We start from the raw sequence: 24421 nt of genomic DNA on the forward strand, positions 1-24421 counted from the left end.
ATGGAAGTATTAAATTTTTAATCTTCAGATTGCTTCTAATTTTCTGATGAAATTTAAATGCCGGACATTAATTAACCCATTTAAGCCCACCAGCAACTATAGTTGCAGAAGTTAATAGTTGCCATTTTCCTTTCATGAGTAATTTTATACTTGTTACATGTGTTTAATTTCTCAATGGCATGCAAGAAAACAACAACAAAAAAAGATTTCAAGAGAATTGAAGGGAATTGATTTACTTCCTGTCACATTCAATTCAATTCACCTTTGTTTCTATAGCTCTTTTATAATGTAGATTGTGTCAAAGCAGCTTCGCATAATAATAATAATAATAATAATAATAATAATAATAATAATATATTTTATTTATAACGCGCTTTTCTAAAACCCAAAGCGCTTACGAGAAAGTAAAAGCAACAAAGCACCCTGCTGAAAAATCCAGCTTAAACCAGCCTAGGCTGGTTGGCTGGTTTTAGCTGGTTGACCAGCCTGGTTTTAGAGGTGTTTTGGCCATTTCCAGGCTGGTTTCCAGCCATTTCCAGCCTGGTCTTAGCTGGTCAGGCTGGAAAATGACCAGCTAAATCCAGCTAAAATCAGCTTGACCAGCCTGACCAGGTTTAGCTGGTCACATTCCAGCCTGACCAGCTAAGACCAGGCTGGAAATGGCTGGAAACCAGCCTGGAAATGGCCAAAACCCCTCTAAAACCAGGCTGGTCGACCAGCTAAAACCAGCCAACCAGCCTAGGCTGGTTTAAGCTGTTTTTTTTAGTAGGGCACAGTAAACAATAAAAAATACAATAAAAAACATGGTAAGAATAAAAGAGATATCACAAATTAAAAGCAGTCCTAAAAAGATGAGTTTTAAGTAGCTGTTTAAAAGCGTCCAATGAACCGGCATTCCTAATGTCAGTGGGAAGACCATTCCACAGTTTGGGAGCACGGAAAGAGAATGCCCTACCTCCCATGGTGCTGAGTTTGCAGCGAGGCTGAAACAGCGTAGGACTTGAGGCAGAGCGTAGACAGCGAGAGGTAGAGGAAATGGATATTAGGTCACAAATGTAACCTGGAGCAGAACCATGAACCGCTTTATATGTTAAAATCAATGTTTTAAAATCAATACGAGACTTGACGGGCAGCCAGTGAAGCTGTTGGAGTATGGGAGTGATGTGCGACCAAGACGATGTATGTGTCAACACACGTGCAGCAGACTTTTGAATGTATTGTAATATCTTGAGAGAATTTGCTGGTAACCCTCAGAACAGAGAATTGCAAAAATCGAAACGAGACGTGATAAAAGCATGGATGAGTCTTTTAGCATCAGGCCTCGAGAGAAAAGGACGTAAGCGGGCTATATTACGAAGATGATAAAAGGCCGTTTAGAAGATCATAGTACATTGAAACAGTGTCAGTCCAGTTTTCAGTGTTTAAGTTCAGTTCAGTTTAGCTCAATTCAGTTTGGTTTAATTTTCGCTACTGAGAGTTCCAAACACTGAAGAGCAAATCCATGCGCAGCTCTACAGATCCCAAACCATGCAAGCCAGTGGCGACAGCGGCGAGGAAAAAACTTCACCAATTGGCGAAAGTGAAGAATTAAAAACCTCGAGAGAAACCAGGCTCAGTTGGGCACGACCATTTCTCCCATGACCAAATGTCTTGTGCAGAGCTGCAGTCTAGACACCGGAGGCTGGAGAAGCTGGACGTCAGCGAGACTCGTCTGTCCCTGAAGTGTCACATGCTCTCCACTCCTCCATGACCACCACAGCAGCTGCTCAGGATACGGCCTGGTCCAGGATTATGGAAACCTTGGGATCATCTTGTCGCTGGTCTTGGATCGCATCAGTGGCGCTGCATAGTCTCTGGGGGCCTCGGGATGAGTAATCCCAGGTGGAAATAGAGACCTCAGGTGGAAATAGAGGCTTTCAACTTCCAACCCCTAATTTCAGGATGCAAAATGCAGACAACCAAATTCAGTCTCAACCTTAGTCTCTGCTGTCCACACAAACAAAAGTAATCCATATTCACAGCACGACAGAATAAATTTCCCAATTTTTAGACACTGTGTATGTGGCAACACGCAATGCATAACAATCTCATATTTTCCTTAATTAATGAATTAGTTTTGAGCTAATATACTGCAGAATTTATGGTATATCAGTTCTGGAGTGATCCAACAGTTAATTTAAGGCTTTATAAAGGAAACGGTCATGGGAGTAGCTATGTTTTCTCTGAGCGATTGAGCACAGAAGCTTTTGAAGGGGTGTTTGGAGGCCTGTACTGTACATCAGGGATGTGTGATTTATTCTGTGTGATACAGTGTTGGGCTCTGGCCTAGTCTTTGATGTTTGAGTTTCAGCAACACTGCTTTACATGTATGGAGGTGTTATCCTCAGTTAAGCTAATCCAGCCGCTCTGTTTTAAGGCGGTGAGTGATCTCCTGGGCAGGTTTGACTGAGGATGGAGGATGTCTGATGTGTAAGAGTTGTGTTTGTGTCTTACACTATACTGTAGGTGCGCTCACTGCTATATTTAGTGTCACTGCTTTGATGCTAGAGCTGCAGCCTTTTAGACAGACTGCATCAAATGAGATTTCCATGAGGATCAAAATAACCTGTGCAAAAATGGACATGGAAATGAATATTTAAGAGAGAAGAAACATACAGAAGGAACGCTGCAGTCATTATTAAATTGTAGCCTGTAGTTTGTTCATTCAAAATTGAAAGTTTATTTATAATGTTTTATGCATGCGTTAATTATATACGTTTTTTATTTGCTTATTTTATTTGCAGTTTTATTCTTTATTTTTTGTTTTTGTTTGCACATTCATTACTGCTTTCTTTTTTATTTTATGTATTTACATTTATTGTTTATGCCATAAATTTATTCTGGTTTAGTCGTGCATAATTATTGGATTATTCTATTATTTTAGAATTGTAAGAGCTATAATTTTATCTGATATAATTTATTAATAGTGCTCAAATTCATATACAGTTTACACATGTTGTTATGTTTAGTTGTGTACATTCACTATTTTACCCCTACTCCTTTGTTTGTAATGGTTTGCTCCGCCTTTATCAGACTGTTTTCGGTTATACTGTGAAATTGGAAAGTGAAAGAACGATGAAGCAACACAGTTTTTTGACCGGAGATTATTGTTATGATGCTTGAGAATTCAGTTAACATCTTTAAAAGGAAAGTCAACTATTGCACGAAATGCTGATAGTACAGAAATGCTTGCATATATTTTTTCCATTTTGTTTCTGTTTATTTGTTTTATTTTATGGGCAATCACATTTCCAGAAATATGTATTCATTTGCTTGTTTGGTTGTTTGGTTGGTTGGTTTTTTCCTTGTTTGGTTGGTTATGAATTCATAACTGTATTTGTTGTTTTATTTAATCTTTTTATTATAATTTGGTTTTATGCATGAGTGTTATTTTGTTAATATTTTATTTGTTTGGTTGGTTGATTGGTTGTTTGCTTGTTTGGATGGTTATAAATTCATAACTCCATTTGTTGTTTTGTTTAATCTTTTTATAATTGTTTGGTTTGATGCATAAGTGTGTATTTATTTATTATTTATTTATTCATTTATTCATTTATGGGCAGCACGGTGGCGCAGTGGGTAGCACAATCGTCTCACAGCAAGATGGTTGCTGGTTCAAACCCCGGCAGGGTCAATTGGCATTTCTGTGTGGAGTTTGTATGTTCTGCATAATTACATGTTTATGCATAATTGTGTTTTTAATTATCTGCTTTTTTATTTAATTTTCAGTTTCTAGATTGGTCATATATGCATAACTGTCTATCTTTTTTAAAATATTTAAATCTAAATGTATGTATTAATATTTGTTAACAGATATATGAGCAATATCAAATGAGTAGCAGTGTCATATGGCTGTATATCGGCACTGGTGGGAGGTGTGTGTTGGCCGAGTGCCTTGTATTATTGCATTTATAAAACAGTTCGGCAGCATAATAGTGTATATAAAAAAAATCAAACACAGAGTCTCAAAAACCCTTTTGTACAAGGAACTACTTTCAGATGAGAACAGCAGAAACCCTTGCCAGTTCACGAACAACACCATAGAGTTAGTATTTGAATGATTCTCTAGCATAATTTCTAAAGTGGGTGACCCAGTGGCACAGTAGGTAGTGCTGTCGCCTCGCAGCAAGAAGGTTGGTGGTCAGTTGGCGTTTCTGTGTGGAGTTTGCATGTTCTCCCTGCGTTTGCATGGGTTTCCTCAGGGTGCTCCGGTTTCCCCCACAGTCTAAAGACATGTGGTGTAGGTGAATTGAGAAGGCTAAATTGTCCGTAGTGAATGAGTGTGTATGGATGTTTCCCAGTGATGGATTGCAGCTGGAAGGGCATCCGCTGCGTAAAACATATGCTGGATATGTTGGTGGTTCATTCCGCTGTGGACCCCAGATTAGTAAATGGACTAAGCCGAAAAGAAAATGGATGAATGAATGTCCAAAGTGATGGCAACAGGTGATTTTGTTCACATTTTAAGATGATAAGGCTGAACGGCATGAAATGCCATCAATCTACAGAGATTTCTCAAGATATTTCTGTTGGAATCTTAATTTTACAATAATTAACCCTGAAAAAAAAACAGAGCAAAGCAAACACTACCAGTTTCTGTGGTATAAATACAACACTACAAAATACAAAAGAGAGATCGACTTAGGATGTCACTTACCTGATCTGTAATGATTTGTTCAGCTGTAGTTTGAAACTTGCGCTGAGAAAATGCTGTTTTTCTCCCCTAATGATTTATTATGTGGTCTCTTGTGGCTCACTTTCTTTGGTCTGCTCAGACAGGCTGATAGCAGCCGATACCAATAGTTTGTGGATGCAGCCTTTATGATGCAAGCTGAGATTGCATCACTCAGTGATGCAATGTCAGACACAATGCAGTCAATGGAGTGAGTGACGTCACTGTGACGGGTAGGGTTAGGACTGGAGTTAGGTGAGCGCATTAAAAAGCATTGGATGCAGCTCAGATTGCACTGCAGGTCTACATCCAGACCCCTTTCGCCGATGCACTGTATCTGATGCTCCAAAATTATAAATATTTAAAATAGGCACTATGCTTATAAATAAACTGCATAGTTGCAATCTAAACAACTACATTCTCGACCAAAAAACAACTTGAAAGTACATTATGTTGTCCAACAGCAGCAATGTTTGTCAAACTGTAGAGTGTCCTCTACTTGTCGCTGTATACACAAGTAATACACAAGGGTGAAAGGTAAAGAGACTGTAGGAGTGCTGTTATTTGCAGAATATTGCACGGCTATCAGCCAATCAGATTAAAAAAAACAGACAGAATTATTGTTTATATGTACAGTATATAATAATTTTTGTATGCCAAATTTTGGACACAATTTTTTTTTTCTTTTGCATTTTTGCTTCATTAATTCCCTCGTTACCTTTATTGTACTCCCCCTTGATCATACTGCAGCTTTTGTTGATCTTTAATGCAATTTAAGACTTCACCATATAGTATACCACACAGATGACCTTGATGGTGATATGATCAAAGGGGAAAGCTGTAGGTAAACCAAATCTGCATTGTGTTCCCCACCTCTGATCAGAGGTTTTCAGATCAATGGAAGCATAAATGAGAGCAGCAGGCTATTATGGTCTGGAATAATGCACCAATTTTGTTATCTCTCCAGTCCAGCTTGATGGATCTGTCTGATAGAGGAGCCATAGATTATTGCATAGTGCAAAGAGAGCAGACAACATCCTCCTCCTGTGAAACCGGAGATGCTTCAACTCAAGCTGTTTTTAAAGCCACAGTATGGGGAGAAAGAAAAGGAAAAAAAACAATCATTATATTCACAGTAAGCAGCTAATCTGCGATAGAGACTGATAGTCTGTACATGGGCTCGCTGAAGGCTGCAGGGTTGATAGAAATCTTGACAAACGATGAATTGTTGATATAATGTATTGTTCTGTCAGATTGGCCTGCAGCCCCTCTCCAAATATACTGCTGCTTATCTCTGTCATCTGACAGGGATGGACATTTACTCATTATGTTTGCTCAAGTATTTGACAGATAAATGGAGAGAAAGGTACTGTAGAAAGGGGACACGTGATGTCAATTAAATATATAACTGTGTTAATAAATAACTTTGTGGCCTTGAGGAAAATATATATATTATTGAATTGAATGTAATAAAATAAAAGTCCAGTAATAAAATAGATCAAATAAATAAAGCAGTTGGTAGAAAATTAAAGTTGTTACTATGTTATTACAAATAAATCATTATAAATAAACTTTATAAAATGGTCTAAATATATTTACTTTTAATTTGTTTATTTATATATTTCATACATTTAGATTATATAAACTATTTATCTTTATGCAAGTCTTTGAATATTGTTGTGAAGGACTTCCGATGCTGTTTATTGTATCTCAGTTTGTCGAGCGTCAAAGGATTTTAAATGCACAATGCAGAAGAGAAGAATTCTGTTTGTTATCATGCTTTTGGCAGCACAATATTTGATATTTTCATCAGTTAGATGTCTCTGCTTTGATTGGTCAGACAGAGAGAGAGAGAGAGAGAGAGAGAGAGAGAGAGAGAGTGAGAGATACATCCAGATTATTAGAAATGAATCATTGTAAATATACTGATTATTATTATTATTATTATTATTACTGTTTAATTCATAAAGGTTGATTGTTGAATGTTCTTTATAACTTTATAAATGCTTTGGCAATACATTTGTAACATTTGTCATGCCAATAAAGCAATAATTTAATTTAATTTAATTTAATTTAATTTAATTTAATTTAATTTAATTTAATTTAATTTAATTTAATTTAATTTAATTTAATTTAATTTAATTTAATTTAATTTAATTTAATTTAATTTAATTGAGAGAGAAAGAGATCATGTGTGTGCATGTAAATGACAATGGCATATCTAATAGCTCATAGTAACATGTCTTAGCTACCTCTTTGCAAATATTTCTGAGCATATTTGTGAGTTGGTTTATCCAATTTACGCCCAGAAGGTGTATCAATGTTTTCATTTAGTTATTGATTTGTGTTTAGAAAATATGCTCAAATATAATAAATTAGAACATATAGGATTCATTTTATGGCAGTGTTTTTCCGGTACTGGGTTGTCGCTGGAAGGGCATCCGCTGTGCAAAACATATGGTGAAAAAGTTGGCGGTTGATTCCAGTGTGGTGACCTCTAAAAGAGATTAAACTGAAGGAAAATGAATGAATGATTATTGCAGTTCTTAATCGTTGTTTATTTAATTGTTGGCTTTTTAATACTTTTTTTATATTTTTTGTGTGCTTTCGAGTGATTTTTCTTCGGCTGTTTCTTCTGATGAATTCCTTACCCGAAAAGCACAGACAGATTATTTAAGCAGCCCCTGAGCACTTTTTGTTTGATTTTGGATAGTTGTAAAATATTTTGTATATGGTGTGTTGTTTTAGTTGACCATATTAGTGACATGACATGTACAGTTAAATTAGCAAAGATGGCACTTTCAAATCAAGCTCTTGTTGTAGCCCTTGACTTTACAGTTCACATGCACATACTCTATTCTTATCATAATCCTGACATAAACTGGATAATAACTAGGTACTGTACCCAAAACTACCCCAGAATGTTACTTTAAACCAGAGATCCCATCTGAGAAGAGAGTGAGACTGATGGAGAGGGTCGGGTTGAATGCTTTTAACACAGAGATCGTCATTTCTAATTTGACGTAAATTTTTTTGTGTTTTATTGCTGAGCTACAAAACCCCCCCTGAAATTAAATGTTTCAATTAAATATTGTAAATGAATCTGATTTATATATATATATATATATAAATACTCTCACTCGACAGATAGAGGACTATGCAGAAGACATCAGTGAGCAAAGCAAGTCAACAACTAGTGTAATTCTGTTCTAAACAACACAGGCTCATTCTGAAGTTTCTGGAAGACCACGAAATACGTCCCGGGAGGTACGTATGGCTGCATTTCGTTTTTTTAAGCGAATGCTGCGGGGCGGTGTGATGCCGTTCCTTTTGGTGCTTACCGGCTGACCGCTTACCTCTGTGTGGAGGGCTTTCCCTCCGCAACCAGTTTGTCCAGTTAGCTCGTCATGTACATCGGCGGACTTGAGACGCAGAGAGGAGTTGACCACAATGACAGCGACTGGGTTCGAGTCCAGGGAAAGTACGGTTCCAGAAAGGTTCCGGTAAGACAAAAACAGAATCCAAAAAAAAAAATGAACGAGTGAATAAACATGGTTGAGATTGCACTGGAAAATCCGAAAACGTGGTAAAAACCAGACGAGGGCTTTTCTTTTTCTGGATGGCCTTTGTAAAATCAGCGGTTTGGTTTTGGGAATGAAGGGGGTGGGCGGGTCAATCGGTAAAACTGGTTGGGTACAGGGAAGGAGTAGGGTGGGTAAGTCGATTGGCCGGTCGATGCCGCACACAGCATCCTCTTGCGGGTTCACGAAAACAAAAACTGCAAAAATATGTACCTCCCAGGACGTATTTTGCAGTCTCCAGAAACGTCCACAGGACTACGTTTTCAGAATGAGCGTGGGTTGGTTATAAATCAGATTTATTTTTATTTTTACTGTAATAAGTTTATTATAAAATGTACAAAAATACGGTATTTGTTTATATAAAGCAATGTTTTAGTCATTTTTAAGCATTATTAAATAAATTAGGAAATTAGCCATGGAAACTATTTTTACCTTCGGTCCACAATCCTCAATCAAGTTTGGTTTTTGGCCAATATATAAGAAAAAGTTTGGGCACCCCTGCTTTAAACAATTTGGTTATGTTACACAGTATTCTCTTAGTTACTGTTTGTAGATTGTAAGCACAGATATGAGAACATAAAGTGTATTGTAAAATAAATAATATATTCATACCTTAGGGGTCTGTCTTAAATGTTTGGTAGATAAAATGTAAAAAGTCACCACACCATTAGTCTTTTCCTGACTGATAGTGATTGATGGCGCTCCTGCCCATCCCCAGTCTTCTTCGGTTGTTTGCTGACACACAAAAACATTAACACACTCCATTTTTCTTGGTCTCTCTCTCCTTCTGCGCGCTCTTTCGCTTTTGGGTTTTCTCTTGTCATTTTAATCCCCATCTCTCGTGCTGTCTTTCGCTCGCTCCTTCTTTGCTCCTCTCTCTATTTCACTCCTCCCCTTCTAATAAATTATGTATGCCATTTCTGCTAGGCTGAGGGCTGCATCGCTGCCTTGCTGAAATTGCTCTCTCTCTCTCTTTCTCTCTGTCTCCCTCTCGCTCTTGCTCTCGCTCTGCACACAGGACCGAGTCTGCTCTCTCAGAGCTCACTGCAGCTCAGCTCGAACCCAGAGGGCTCCCTCCAGTACTCCGCCAGCTACCACAGTAATCAGACCCTGGCCCTGAGCGACTGCTTGTCCGCACCGCAATCCCAGAAGCCTCAGCCCCCTCCACGCTCCAGCGGCCAGCCCGGAGGAGCCGTACACAGCTACAACCAGGTAAGCGCTGCTCTTCTTTCCTCTATTCCTCCCAGTATCTGTATCAGTCCTATTTCTTTCTCCGCCAAAATCCAGGATGTAGTGGCTTCTGCTTGTGCTTCTGCTTTCTTTCTTTTTTTTCGGGACTGGCACAAAATGATTTCCGGGCTCCAGCTGGGATCATGTTTCAAGCTGCTGCCTAAAAAGTGATTTGGAGACCTGATTAAAGCAATTAACTGCAAGACCCAAGCATTTGTTAGCAGACGCCAGTGGTACTGCATCGCATTGAGCAAACTTTGTCATTATCCGGGGAGTTAAATTGTGCCCTGTTGATGAGACTGTAATTACAGGCAAACCCTGCAGGGCGGTTTCTCCCAACTTTCATTTCTTTTAAATGAGTCTCGCGCACCTGCTACGAGCTAGAAATGTTCCCATTTTTTTTAGAAGAAAGGTACGGTTTGTGTTCAGACCACAAATGTTTAATTTTCTTCCGTGCTCGCTAATTAACCGGATGTTTAGTGCATGCAAATGACAGATGAAGTGGCTGAGCGGTTGGTCACGATAAAGCTGACACTGGCACATCCTCTCTGGCTCGCTCACCCACCCTTGCGTTCTCTTCCCTCTCTCATCCTTTGACACTTTTAATGAACACATAGGCCCTCTGTCTTTTAATGAAAGATACCCAGCGTTCGAGACCCTCAGTAGTTTCTGAAAGAGTCGAAGGGGGGGAGGTTTCTGTGGAGGTTCTTTGAAAACATTCTTGTTCTAAATTAAGGCAGTTTCTCAGAAAAAACACGTTGTTCTTGCTTGGAAGGTTTTTTTCTGTATACTGAAAGAAAGAAATGTATTGTTTTCAGGTAGTGCTTTCAGAGTAGCAAGATTTCAGTATTGAATTTTGACAAGTTCATGGTTCTGTGTGATTAGTGTGATCAAAGTAAAAATTATAACATAATTTATTCACATTAAAGTTTATTTATTTCCAAACAGAATGGAAAGCTGCTTGACATGCAAACAAATGTCATTGGTTTTTGCAGAAGTTCAAATGAATCTCATTGGTTTTCATGCAACAAGCAAGCATGCTTGACTTTCCAGGACCAAATCTGGATGCTGTGAATAATGTTTGCTGTCTAATGTTTATATGTGAATAAAGTCTAAAATAAATCTGTTCGGTGACACGGTGGCTCAGTGGTTAGCAGTATCGCCTCACAGCAAGAAGGTTGCTGGTTCTGGTCCCGACTGGGCCAGTTGATGTTTCTTTGTGGAGTTTGCATGTCGTGTTCACGTGTTTTTCCTCTGGGTGCTCTGGTTCCCCCACAGTCCAAAGACATGCACTATAGGTGAATTGAATAAACTAAATTGTTCGTAGAGTGTGAATAAGTGTGTATGGGTGTTTCCCAATACTGGGTTGCAGCCGGAAGAGCTGCGTAAAACATATGCTAGGATGGTTGGCTGTTCATTCCGCAGTGTCAACCTCTAAAATAGAGACAAAGCCAAAGGAAAATGAATGAATGAATAAATCTGTTCATATATAAAACGATTGTTTCTTTTTAGAAGACTCTGAGTAAACTGTTAAGTACGTTATGGATTTTTTTTTAATCTCTTTATGAACCCTTTGATGAATTTTGCGTGAACAGATTTTAGATGAAGGACAGAAATGTCTGATTTGATTAAAAGGAATCCCCTCTTGTGTTCAGAAAATGAACAAATGTCATAATGGTTTGGAATGACACAAGGGTGGGAGTAAGTAATGAAAGACTTTTCATTTGAGGGGATAATTATGCTCACTGAACTTTTATTTGAATTTTGCTCACCAAACTTTCATTAAAATAATAATAAAAATAAAAATCTGGTTTTAATGTATGATAAATCTGTTAGTTAAATGGTGTTTATACTTTGTTGATGTTAAAATATTCAAGGAAAGTCTGTTCATTCTGCAGCCGTATTTGCAAAATCTCTAAATAGCTCTTTCGGGCATAAAAGACAAATCTATTTACCTTAAATAATTGATTAGCAATAAATGATTAGCAAAATCCAACAATAACTGTACATTTAATGTGTTAGAAAGAACCACCAGGAAAACAATTTTGTGTTTAATAGACGTCTGATAAACATCTAAACGTATACAGCTTGGCTAAACTAAGGCTAAACTTGGCTGTCAGTGAAAATCTAATAGACATCTAAACGTAGACAGCTTGGCTAAAACAAGACTAAACTTGGACTGTCAGTGAAAATCTAATAGACGTCTAAGAATAGCCCAAAACTAGACCAGTAGTCAAATAGAGAGATTAGACAGACTTTATATGTGTAGTCATTCATTTCTGATTATTTTCACTGACAAATTTAACCTTGTTTTAGCTAAGACAACTATGTTTAGACCTCTATTAGACATCTTTAAAAAAAAAGCTTGCTGGGCATGGAGATTGTTTTAATTAGCACTACAAATATTACCACATTCCTGGAAGACCACCAATCCATCACAGGTCGTTTAGTCTCTGCTAAGTGCTCTGTTAAGGAGACATGGAAATATGCCGAGTTGGTGGTTCTCCAGGAACATGGTTGAGAAACACTGCTCTAGAGTATTGACCTTATTCTTCAATGTGGAAGTGCTCTTGTTTTTATGATTGTTTTAGAACTCACAATTCAGTTGCCTATGGGTGAAATGACTAGAAATAATAAACGGCAGAAAACGGTCAAACTACTCGATCTACAAAAAAGTGTTTGCATGACTATGCAGACAAAGCAGAATAATATAATAAGTAAATATCAGTTTGCAACATCAAGCAGCATAACGAGCTGTTTATAACGTCTAAAAATGAATGGAAGTGAATGAGAGCAGAAGTCTCGAGCCAAAAGATTCAAATGGCTGTGCCCTCTCCTAAGCGAAGAATAAGGTGAATAGAGCATATCCTGATAATTGTAACCACTTCATAATTGGCCCTTGCATTCACATGCTCAACAACCATGTTGTGATTGGCTACAATCCTAACACTCCAATAGATGTTATAAATAGAAACATTCGATGCTCTTCTGATTTCTTTTTAAATACACATAGAAGCATTTAAACACTCATTTGTACTGTCACGTTTTTATCAGTTAAGCTTCAGCACCTAATGTTTTTACTGTTTTTCCAGCATCCTTTCTTTCTCTTGTGTTATTGCGTGGACTGTTGGGTTGATTCTGTTGAGGGTAATCTGAAGAGGGCTTGTCTGCTCCGGGATGGGTTTATATAACACAACGCATCAGTTAGGTGCTTTTATGTAGATATTTTTAACGCCATAAACCTCTTGTACTCTAAATAATTCATCCACATCAGGAACCAGTAGCAGTCTCTTCAAGTAGGGGTTCCTCTTCTCTCTGTGTGCCAGGATGCCGTTCTTCATTTTAGTAAGAAAAGATGGAAAGATAAACGTTTTGGCAGTAGATAGATTATGATGAATATAATTGCTCCTCAGTATAACATGATATTGAGCAATTTAAATGCCTTTATTTAAATCTTCACAATCCAATCTTTTTTTTTAACTTGAGAGGATTCGTCCGGCTTTTCCATTTCATTCATTAAATTCTTATCAGGAAGCTGTATATTCCTGAGAATAAAAGAATGTTACAATCAAAGTTTGAGTGGCACATGAGAACTTTTTTTCTGGTGGTTTCCCTTGAAATGTATTAATTCAGAAAAATTTATTCATTTTGATTTATTATATTGTTAATGAACTCTTCTAGAAAAATTCTAGAACTATATAATTGTTTGATTGATTTATTTTACAGAAAAATTTGTTTGTTCATTTATTTGTTCATTTTTTTTGTTTTTTTGTTTGTTTGTGTATCTGTCCTTCCGTTTGTTTGTTTGTTCGTTCGTTCGTTCGTTCGTTCGTTTGTTTGTTTGTTCGTTTGTTCGCTCGCTCGCTCGCTTGCTCGCTCGCTCACTCTCTCGCTCGTTTGTTTGCTCGTTCGTTCATTTGTTCATTCGTTCATTTGTGCATTTGTGCGTTCCTGCATTCGTGCATTCCTTGGTTCATTATTCATTTGTTAATTTATTCATTCATTCATTTAAAAAAAAACAGAAGACCATCGAATGTTTCTATTTATAACATCTAGTGCAGTTTTAGGATTGTAGCCAATCACATTCATTCATTCATTCAATCTATGAGGCATTTAAAGTCATCACTGAGAGCACTTAATTTAATTTCATTTATTTATTTATTTGTTTATTTATTTGTTTGATTATTTATTTCATTATTTGTTTATTTGTTTATATTTAATTATTTCTGTTTTACACAGTTCTGGCACAATCTGGCCATTTCCTTAATTTTATTGGCTGATTGAATTGTTAATTTATTTTCTCACTCACTCACTAGCTCACTTTTCTTCAGCTTATTCCCTGCTTTTACCAGGGGTCACAACAGTGGAATAAACTGCCAATTACTATGGCATATGTTTTACCAGTTGATACCCTTTCTGCCACAACCCAACACTGAGAGTGCAACATTCAGTGCTGGGAAACACCCACACACTCTCCATTCACACACTGTGGCCAAATTAGTTTATCCAATTACCATACATAGCAGGTCTTTGGACTGTGGGGGAAACCTGAGCACCTGGAGGAAACCCACAAAGATGGGGGAACATGCAAACTCCACACAGATAGGTGTATAGGGTGCAAATTACAGGGGAATTGACCCTTCTAAGTAATGCTTGTTCCTACCAGAAAGACGTCAAAACAAAATGTATGGTAGTGGTGTTGATGGTGAGGGGTGGTGGGGCTGGGCATTCAGGATATTTCTCAGTGTTCAGCTGTTTAATACTGAGAAATAGTTTACTCTAATCTGTATTTTAAATAATAATGTTAATAATTCAAATTATAGATAATACAAATTATAGGTGGGCATAGATATTTTTTTAAAATTTAGATTAATCTAGATAAAATGGCTCATTTGAATTCTGCTGAAGGCATTCAGAATATGTGTGCTACCCAAATAATAAGTCTTTGAGAACGGGTTTCTCAAGCCAGGTGGCGCATTAGATCAGGGGCTCATCTCCTGTTTCCAAAATGCATCACAAGCTGCTTGAGAGAAACTGTTCTACTTTGATAATTGGTGATGAAAATAAATTATGTTCAATAAGATGTACTTGTTGTTACTAACTGTTTATTCAGTTAAACATGAATTTTGCACTGTAGGCCTACATAAGCTCGAAACAGTGATTTTTGATCACCTTAATCCGACTAAAGTCATAACTGAACTAAACAGAAATGGAATTAAGACATGTGGAGTATGCATATATAGTGGCAATATTGAAGTAAACACCGCAATCAAACTATTAGCGTCATGTAGGACTTTTCACCTTATTTTCTGACAAGATCCCCACATTTGGAGTGCGTTATTAAATTCCATAACACTCTCACCAGTCCTTACTCCTTATTTGCATCTAATAACCCAGTTTGTCACAGGAGTGAACCTGTCGAACTGCAGTTAAAGGCAAGCATCCTGCTGATTTGATTCAGATAGGCACTTTTTTTTTGTCAGATAGCTCACTGGTCAGGTATTTATCCGCACTACAATATCAAGGTGAAAGTCATCATAGCTTGTGTAGAATAGGCCCAGCTCCCTACCCAACTTTAAGAATAGATTAACAGCGAAATTTCGAGCGAAAAAAGTCTGGTATTAATGCAGCATGTTAACGCCGATAACGACCCACCACTAATAGAAATACATTACACCATCCCTATAACGGTTCATACAATTGTGAATGCATAATCATACCAATCAGTAAACGTTCATTCATTCAACAGTCTAAAACTGGCAGATCTAGAACGAATAAATGTTCACAAGTCTGTTTTCACATAAAATAGGTGTTTGTATCCACTTATAGCCTGAAAATAAACTCAAATTAGTTTCAGTTTGGCCTACAGTAATGTCTGCAATAGCTAATCAGAGAATGTTGTTGATCAAAACACTCTAAAAATCCCTCAAAACACTTAAAAGTTAAATTCATTCATTCATTTTCCTTAGTCCCTTTATTCATCGTTGCCGCAGCAGAATGAACTGCCAACTTATCCAGCACATGTTTTACACAGCGGATGCCCTTCCAGCTGCAACCCAGTACTGGGAAACATCCATACACACGTGGCTGTAATTAAAAATGGATACATCAGTGACTGAAGCATGTATTACACAAACTTGAGACCTGAACCTGTGACCTTCTTGCTGTGAGTCAATTGTGCTAACCACCATCCCACCCTGTTATTTTATTTAGTTTATTTTACATGCTGTATGTGCTCTTGCTGTGTTAGGTTTGGTTTAGTTTAACCTTTTTTTCAATCAGTTTGTCTGGAATAAATGTTGCTCTACACGCCAACATCAGGATCACCAAAGATTTTAGGCCAATTCAGGAAAATTGAAGTACTTAGTCCCTTTCATCTGAATAGTAAAAGTGGCCCTAATGTTCTGTATTTTGCCTATGGCCAGCTGAGAACTCTCAACCATGGAAAACTGTTCTTGATAAGGAGATTGTTCGTAGGTGGTGCAGAATCTTTAAGAACAGTCAAACAGTGCTGAGTTTAGCTTTAAATGTCACACACTTATCCAGCACAATCATTTTCTCCATCTGCAAGACCTTGGGCTCATATTTATTCAACTTTCCAGACTATTTGAATATTATTACCTGATATCAATGCAATGAAGGGGAAAAAAACAGCTAAGCTTCTCTTTTTTCCCCCTCGCTGGAAATTGCACCGACTGGCAGTTAAAAATAACCTAATTTATTCTGAATAAGAATAATCAGGTTTCATGCTTTCAGTAAATGAGAAACAGTGGAACCAATGTTTCATTGTAATCACCCACAATCATCATGGTGATTATGAGGAATCTAAAGGAAGAAATGTTTATTCACATGCCAAAGCGTCTTTCTAAATGACGGGCACTGTGCCAGCATTAATTAGGCTGTGTGTGTGTCTGTAAACGCCTGCCCTTCTGAATTATGGACGATACAACATTCATTGACATGAGGGTGGTGATCCCGTGAGGAACTGCGGCATATGGCTGTGCACTGTATGTTTATGCAATAACTTCCATTTACATGCTTTTTTATTGGTTCCGGAAACATCTTGCATCTATTTCTCTAGGGAATTATTATGCATTTAAAGGATTTGAGATCAGGATTTAGAACCTTGTCCCCATATATTACCATCTGAATATCCATTAATCAAAATTATTTATCCAGAAATAACATTTTTGTGATCATTCAGTTACCTTCATGTCCTTCAGATCGTGAACTGACATTAATTCTTAATGAAAGAAGATATTTTGAAGAATGTTAAAAAAAGGCTCACCCCGGACCCATGAAAACCCTGCCCACTTTTTCTTTGAACTGTTGCCCTCTGGCCGGCGCTACAGAGTATTGTGCACCAGCCAGACACAAGAACAGTTTTTTTCCCCCAGGCCATTTCCCACCTGAACCACTTTTAAATACCACATATGCACATTGCACTCTGTATATAGGACAATTAATCTTTCTCTAGGTTTTAATACTACTGGTATTTACAGTGGGGAAAATGAGTATTAAACACCTCATGTTTTTACCTGGGAATAATATTTCTAAAGAAGCTGTTGACATGGAATTGATCCAGATTTTGGTAAAAAAAATTATAAAAAATACAAACACACAAAATGAGTTACGTGTAAACAATGGAATGACACAAGGAGAAAGAATTAAACTACTGAAATGTATTTAATACTTTATATAAAATGCTATTTTGGTGATGGCAGCTAAAAGACGCCTCTAATATGGAGAATGAAGTCACATGCATTGCAGACTTCAACAGAGTGTAAAGATCTTGATGGATCTGAGGGTCTTGTCTATCAAATCTGATCTTTATTTTGTACTTTCTATTGGATTCAAGTCAGGTGATTGGCTGGGCCATTCTACAGCTTGATTTTCTTTCTTTGAAACTATTTGAGAGTTTCCTTGGCTGTGTTTTGGATAATTTTCTTGCTGAAATGTCCACTCTGGTTTCATCTTCATCATCCTGAAAATGTAGATGCTGGACTAAAGCAGCTAATATTGATTTACAATGATGAAGGGCAGAGGCTTGCTGAAGAACTACTGAGATATTTCAGCTGTTGTCTGGGCTTTCACTGCCTTACTACACCTTCCTGTCTTCATGTGTTCAATACTTTTTCCCTGTGTCATTTCATTTTATTACACATAACTCAATTTGTAATCGAATTAGTTATGTTTTCTCAGCCTATTGAATTTATTTGGTTGTTGCCAAGATACGGTAAAAATTTCAAGCCAACAGCACCTTTAGAAATATGTTTTCTGAGAAAAATGGTTCAATACTTATTTCCCCCACTGTATACTTATTCTAATTTTATTCTAATCTGCACTGTGTTTGTATATTCTACTGTCTGTACTAAAAGGTTCTATCACCAAGGGTGTTTTCACACCTACCTTATTTAGTTCTATTGAATTGCACTAGAGTTCATTTTCCCTCTTGGTGCGGTTTATTTGGGCAGGTGTGAATATAGCAATCGCACTTGAGTGCGCACCAAAAGCGGACCAAAAAAGCATACCGAGACCTCCTTCAAGAGAACCCTGGAGTGGTGAGAACATGATCCGAACTAAAACAGACCCAACCTCAAAAAGTACTGCGGCTTTTTGGACTAATTCAGCTGCTGTAGTCCAATGCGCTGTCCCATCTTATGGGATGTGGAGGAAAAATATTTGTTGACAGCACTTTACCAACAATTATAAACAGGGAGAGGGAAAAAAATTACCTGATCCAACGTTGGCAATATTTCCAGAAGATGACCATGTCGCAGTTTAGCTAAATTAATTCACGCCTCCTCCTGAAGTGAATTGCGATGCGCCTTCACTGTTTGCAATGCATTAAAACATTGTTTTCCAGCTACAGCCGTGCTTCAATGTCGAAATGTATAGTTTGTCTAAAGGGATGTATACAAGCTATATAGTTTGACCAGGGATACAATTAGCCAGTGCAGTCGTCCCTCCATAGTAACCATAAGTGACATTTTGTGTCTGTTTGTTTACTTGCGGTAGTTTCATTGGCATTTTCTCACATGTTACTTCTGACCAATCGAAAAACAGTTTAGGAAATACTTTCAATAACAGCTGGCCACATGTCTGCAGTTTGGTTCTTTTCAACTGGTTCAGACCAAAGCAGTCAGTGTGGTGTGAAAAGGACCCAAAAACGGCAGAAAAATGCTACAATTTATCATTTGTTGTCTTTGGTCCGGACCAAATGAACCGAACCACAGATGTGAAAGCACCCAAAGACAAATTTCTTGCCTGTGCAAAACCCACTTGCCATTAAAGCTCATTCTTATTTCAGATTGTAAGTGAACTTACTCCATACATCTCCTGTATTAACTTAAACTTTAAGTTTAATAATTGTTTATCTCATACATCTCACTCTCCTCACAGGTGACATCTAACCGTGCAGCCCAGTTAGCTGCGGGTGACTCCTCTCAGAGCCATGGCGCTGGCCTGTCCGACTCCCAGCATTCGTCTGCAGCGTCCGGCCCGGGCCTGTACTACTCCAGCTCTACTCTGCCTGCCCAGCGCATCAGCTCGCCCCTGAACTCAATGCAGTCCACAGCGGCCAGCGGATCCCCAACCAAACTGCAGCGTCTGGGTTCAGCGTCCGATACACCTGGCTACGCAACCACCCAGCGCCTGCCCTCCTCATCCTCCTCAGCCTCCCCCAAACCTTCTCCCGGTCGGCTCGCCAAATCCTACAGCAGCAGCTCACCAATCAATGCGGTGGGCATCGGAGGATCGCCTGCTACTCACGCTTCAGGCTCCCCTCACCGTTTAGCTTCTCCGCCCAATAACGCATCGCCAATTTATCAGCAGCTGCAGACCACAGGAGTGGCTTCATACGCCACGCTTTCACCCACCAAAAGGCTGGTGCATTCATCTGAGCAGTACAAGATATCCCACGAACTCTACGCAACTGCCACTTTACAGAGACCAGGCAGCCTTGCTGGTGAGTACAACTCTTGACCTCTCTTTGACTCGCCAACTGGGAGAGTTTTGTGTTGTGGTACTAACACTAAAATGGAGTGGGCGTTCCTTTTTGGATGGATCTGAAGCATGAAATATGTCCAAGAAAACAGTACAAGTCCATTATTTCCTGTAATGCGGGAATTGATATATTGTCAAACACTCAACTCGGATATTATGATTAGAAACTTTGCTTGTGATCCAAAGCTTGCAGGTTTGAGTCTCAGTAGTGGCAGGAATTGTAGGTGGTTAAAGTGAAAGTACAATCCTCTCTTCTACTCTTTCACAACTGAGGCGAAACTATTAAGAAAGGCAACAACCGCCCAACTGCTCCCTGGGCACCACAACAAACGTGGCTGCCCACTGCTGTATTCACAGTTTCCGTGTGAGTTAGTGTGTGTATGTGTGCAGTTAGATGGTCAAATGCAGAGCACAAATTCAGAGAATGTGACACCACACTTGGCCACATGTCACAACTTTCACTTTCATCCCAAAGAGCAGAGTTTGCAGATAATTTGAGGTCTGCTTGGTGGAGTGTGTGTAATGTGTATAATTGATTTTGATCAGCTTTGAAGTGAAGGAGCATCTACACTGACAGTGATTGGATGTGACCGGATGGCATTCATTTTATATGAGAGCTGGTTAAATGAGGCAACATATGCACAATATTGAGTGTAACTTTATTCAAATGTGCAGTGATGCAATTTGGCTATCACTGGTGAGAACATGAGCCACTGTCTGATAGTTTATGATACTGAAGTTGAAACAGGAACTACTGCCTGGGCTATTAGCGAACTAAAACTACAACAATACAATTTAAATTATTTTGTTATTTATATGTATATTCTATATGTGTATTATATATGTTTTCGCAAAACTGAAACTATGAAAATATTCTAAAATTCAAGACCTTCATCAAACTAACTATAACTAAAACCTAGCAATAAGCCTCGAATAAAACAACATCCTAATTAATAGTAGCAACATTCTCGCCTTGCTAGAAATAGGCTGTACAATGTATGTTAACAAGATGCTAGAAACATGTTAATTTATGAAACAAGCATGTATTAATGCATGTTAGCAAAATTTCAGGTAGGGTTGCAGCATGAATTAGCAACATGCCATTTTCTACAAGCATGTTAGCAGCGAGCCAATAAATGTTAAAGCAGAACATGTTAACTCATGCTAGCAACATAATGTTAAAACATGCTAATTCTTGCTAGCAGCTTGCAAATTTATACTACAGACTTGTTTTGCTTGGAAAATTGTTAGTTAATGCTACATGCTCATTAACATAAGGAACATTCAGGCAACATGGTCATTTTTGTTACAGTTATGATCATGTTTGTAATATGTTAATGGTTGGAACTTGCTAGCAACATGCTATATGTGTTAACAACATGATAATTAATGTTAGAAAATTAATTGTACAAGAAAGTTAGCAGCAAGCCAGTTAATGGTAAAACAAGACAATGATAATTCATGCTAGAACATGTTAACTCATGTTAGCAACATAATTGATGTTAAAACATGCTAATTCTTGCTAGCAGCTTGCTAATTTATACTACAACCAGACTAGTTTTGCTTGGGAAAATGCTAGTGGATGCTACATGCTAATTCACATAAGAAACATTCTAGCAACATGGTCATTTTTGTAACGGTTATGGTCATATTTGTGACATGTTAATGGTAGTAACTTGCTAGCAACATGCTATATGTGTTTACAGCATGATAGTTAGAAAATTAATTTATACAAGCAAGTTAGCAGCAAGGTAATAAATGTTAAAACCAGACAACAAAATTGTAATTCATGCAAGAACATGTTAACTCATGCTAGCAACACAATTGATGTTAAAACATGCTAAATATTGTTAGCAGCTTGCTAATTTATATGTCAAACAGACTTGTTTTGCTTGGGAAATGCTAGTTGATGTTACATGCTAATTCACATTAGGAACATTGTTGCAACATGGTCATTTTCGTTACGATTATGGTCATGTTTATGACATGTTAATGGTAGGAACTTGCTAGCAACATGCTATATGTGTTAACAACATGATAATTCATGTTAAAAAACATGCAAACAATAGATTAATATGCTGAAAACATGCAAGCAATCTGTTCATTTTTGCTAAATCATTCTAATTTCTACAAACAACTTCAAAGTTTGTCAGCAAACTTTACTTATCTAGATGTTTTTTCTGTTTAACTCTTATTTTAAAGCAGTATATGTAGAAAAATACATTACGTTCAACACGATAACTTCTAACACTGAGAGAAAACTTACTAACAAACATCAAAGTCCGAACATCAGTAGCTTCTCTGTTATCAGAATTAGGTAAAAACCCATGAGACCTGGGTGAATAAACACAACTTCATGGCAAACAGGCAAATGCTGTATGATTCTCATATTAGTTTTCACATATAGAAAGCGCCCAGGGAAGCACATTTGTTTCCTATGCATGCTTTCTTTGCTGATCCCTGCATTCAGCCCCTTAAGTCTAGAGACTTCAGCTCATCCTTTGAAGGAACATCACACTTTGAAATGGAGACTCATTCTCGCTCCACAGTTAGACATCAAAGAGATGCTTTAACAATTCCATTTTATTTTCACTCATATACCATACAAGGCTGTTATTGTTATTACTGTTGCTATTTTTGTATTTAACATGCTACTTTTTCCATAATACTTCCTTGGGCTGAATATAATCTCAGTCAGTCTTAGGTCAAAATAGCAGTCTTTGATTAAAAACAAAAATACTGATGCGGCTGGGGCTTTTAAAGAGCAGTGCTTTTAAACTCGTCAGTGTGTTCGGTTTAATAGCTTCATTAATTGCCTGTTGATTTTCAATTTCCATTTATCAGAGTTAAGCCTTACAGAAACATCTCCTTTTATTAATTGAGAGCATCCCATTTCACACTTCTAAGGTTATTTGCATGCGTTATTGTGTTGAAAGACATAGATTATTAATGCTTATCTGTTTTCTGTGATTATTGCGTTTTAAACTACTGTTTATTCCTGATGGCAAATTTCAGCAGCCATTTCTCATTAATGTGGAGACTGAAGCATTTTGCTTAATTTATTTATTAAGAAAATTAGAAGAACATTATTTGTATGAAATATAAAGATTTTGTTAAAAGTTGTTTTGTGTTGCTTTCCAATTAAACTAAAGTGTAAAAACACTTGAAATAAACATATGATTGAATACAATAGAAATATAGTAAAAAAAATAACAGTATTACTAAAAATAATAATAATAAAAATAATAATGTGGGTGACGCGGTGGCACAGTAGGTAGTGCTGTCACCTCACAGCAAGAAAGTCGCTGATTCGAGCCTCGGTTAGGTCAGTTGGCATTTCTGTGTGGAGTTTACATGTTCTCCCTGTGTTCGCTTGGGTTTCCTCCGGGTGCTCCGGTTTCCCCCACAAGTCCAAAGACATGTGTATATAGAATTGGATTAGCTAAATTGTCCGTAATGTATGTGTGAGAATGAATGTGTATGGATGTTTCCCAGTGATGGGTTGTGGCTTGAAGGACATCCGCTGCGTAAAACATGTGCTGGATAAGTTGGCGGTTCTTTCCGCTGTGGCGACCCTAGATTAATAAGCCGAAAAGAAAATGAATGAATGAATAATAATAATAATGTTAACACTTCATCACAATCAGTTTAACTAATTGTATAATTAAAATAAAAACCCTTATAAAATTTACAAAAATACAAAAGCTTAAAGTAAATTGGAAAATATCAATAAAAACAAATTCAGACTATTAAATACACCTACAATGCTATTATTAGTGTTAATTTTTTTACAATAAATAACACAGTTTAACAAAACATTTAGTCGTTTTACCTAAAAAATTCACTTTTAATCCAATATTTCTCTGAGATTTTAAAATAATTGAGAAATAAAGCGAAATAGTTTCAATATATATACCCCTTTAACAAAGATTGTTATTTCAATTTGTTTCATTGCTGAGCTACAAAAAATCCAACAGAATTGAAATGTTTAAATAAATTAGACTTTTAAAATCTAAATACTGTCACTTCACAGATAGAGAACGATGCACAAGTCATTGCCGGCAAATCAAGGCAAACGCTCAACTAGTGTATTCAGGATTGAACTGTTTTCTAGTTTTCTAGTTATATTTTTAGCAAACAAATTAGGAAATTACCCATGGTGAAATTAGTGTAATATGGTTCGGAGTAAATATATGTTCGGTTTGGTGTGTATTCAGCCTACAGCCCTCAATCAAGGTTGATTTTTGGCCCGTTATACGATAAAGTTTGGGCATCTCTGATCTAAATCAACCATTTAACAGGGTTATTGTGGACTTGTTCAAGGTATTGTTGATTACATTACCTGCCACATTGTCAGGCCTTTATCAAGCATGGTGAGGGAATCATATCTCTTTTAGAAACATATCTCTTTTAGATCCCTTTTTTAGTGCTACAAGCAAAACTCTTAAAGAGTTTATAAACCTGCCATACTAAGATTCTGGCATTTAGTTTTAAAGAATGCTCATCGCACCGATGTAAACATGACAGCTTTCCTCAAATGACTGTTAAATAACTGGCACATCTCTTAGAATTTAGGTCAGATTCATTTAATCAGTGAATCACTTTAAATCTTGTTTCCAGAATAGTTTGCTGTACACACATCAGACATTTAACTAACTGTCCTTGGCATGAAGTCTGAGGCATATCACTCCACCAACAGCAGGAACAGTTTTTCTAGTTTATATAGGAGTCTGTGCAGGAGCCACTGACCTGTCAGTCCAAATCCTCCAGCTGGACAAAGAGTTTAGATTCATTTAACTTCCAAAATGTAACTTTTGGTCCAATATTCCTTTTTAATTGTGAGATTTTGAAATAATTGAGAAATAGTTGAAGAAATCATTTAAAATAATATTTA

The 24421-nt window shown here is 37.3% G+C and overlaps 1 protein-coding gene across 1 annotated transcript in view; it reads left to right on the forward strand.

Moving 5' to 3' along the window:
• ctnnd2a (catenin (cadherin-associated protein), delta 2a) overlaps window positions 1–24421 on the forward strand; it is a 644499-nt gene that overhangs the window by 274356 nt on the left and 345722 nt on the right. The window contains 2 exon segments of the mRNA XM_056450831.1: window positions 9311–9504; window positions 18925–19489. Of these exon segments, the coding sequence (XP_056306806.1) occupies window positions 9311–9504; window positions 18925–19489 (759 nt within the window).

The sequence above is a fragment of the Danio aesculapii genome, chromosome 24 (genome assembly GCF_903798145.1).
Source record: "Danio aesculapii chromosome 24, fDanAes4.1, whole genome shotgun sequence".
NCBI lineage: Eukaryota > Metazoa > Chordata > Actinopteri > Cypriniformes > Danionidae > Danio > Danio aesculapii.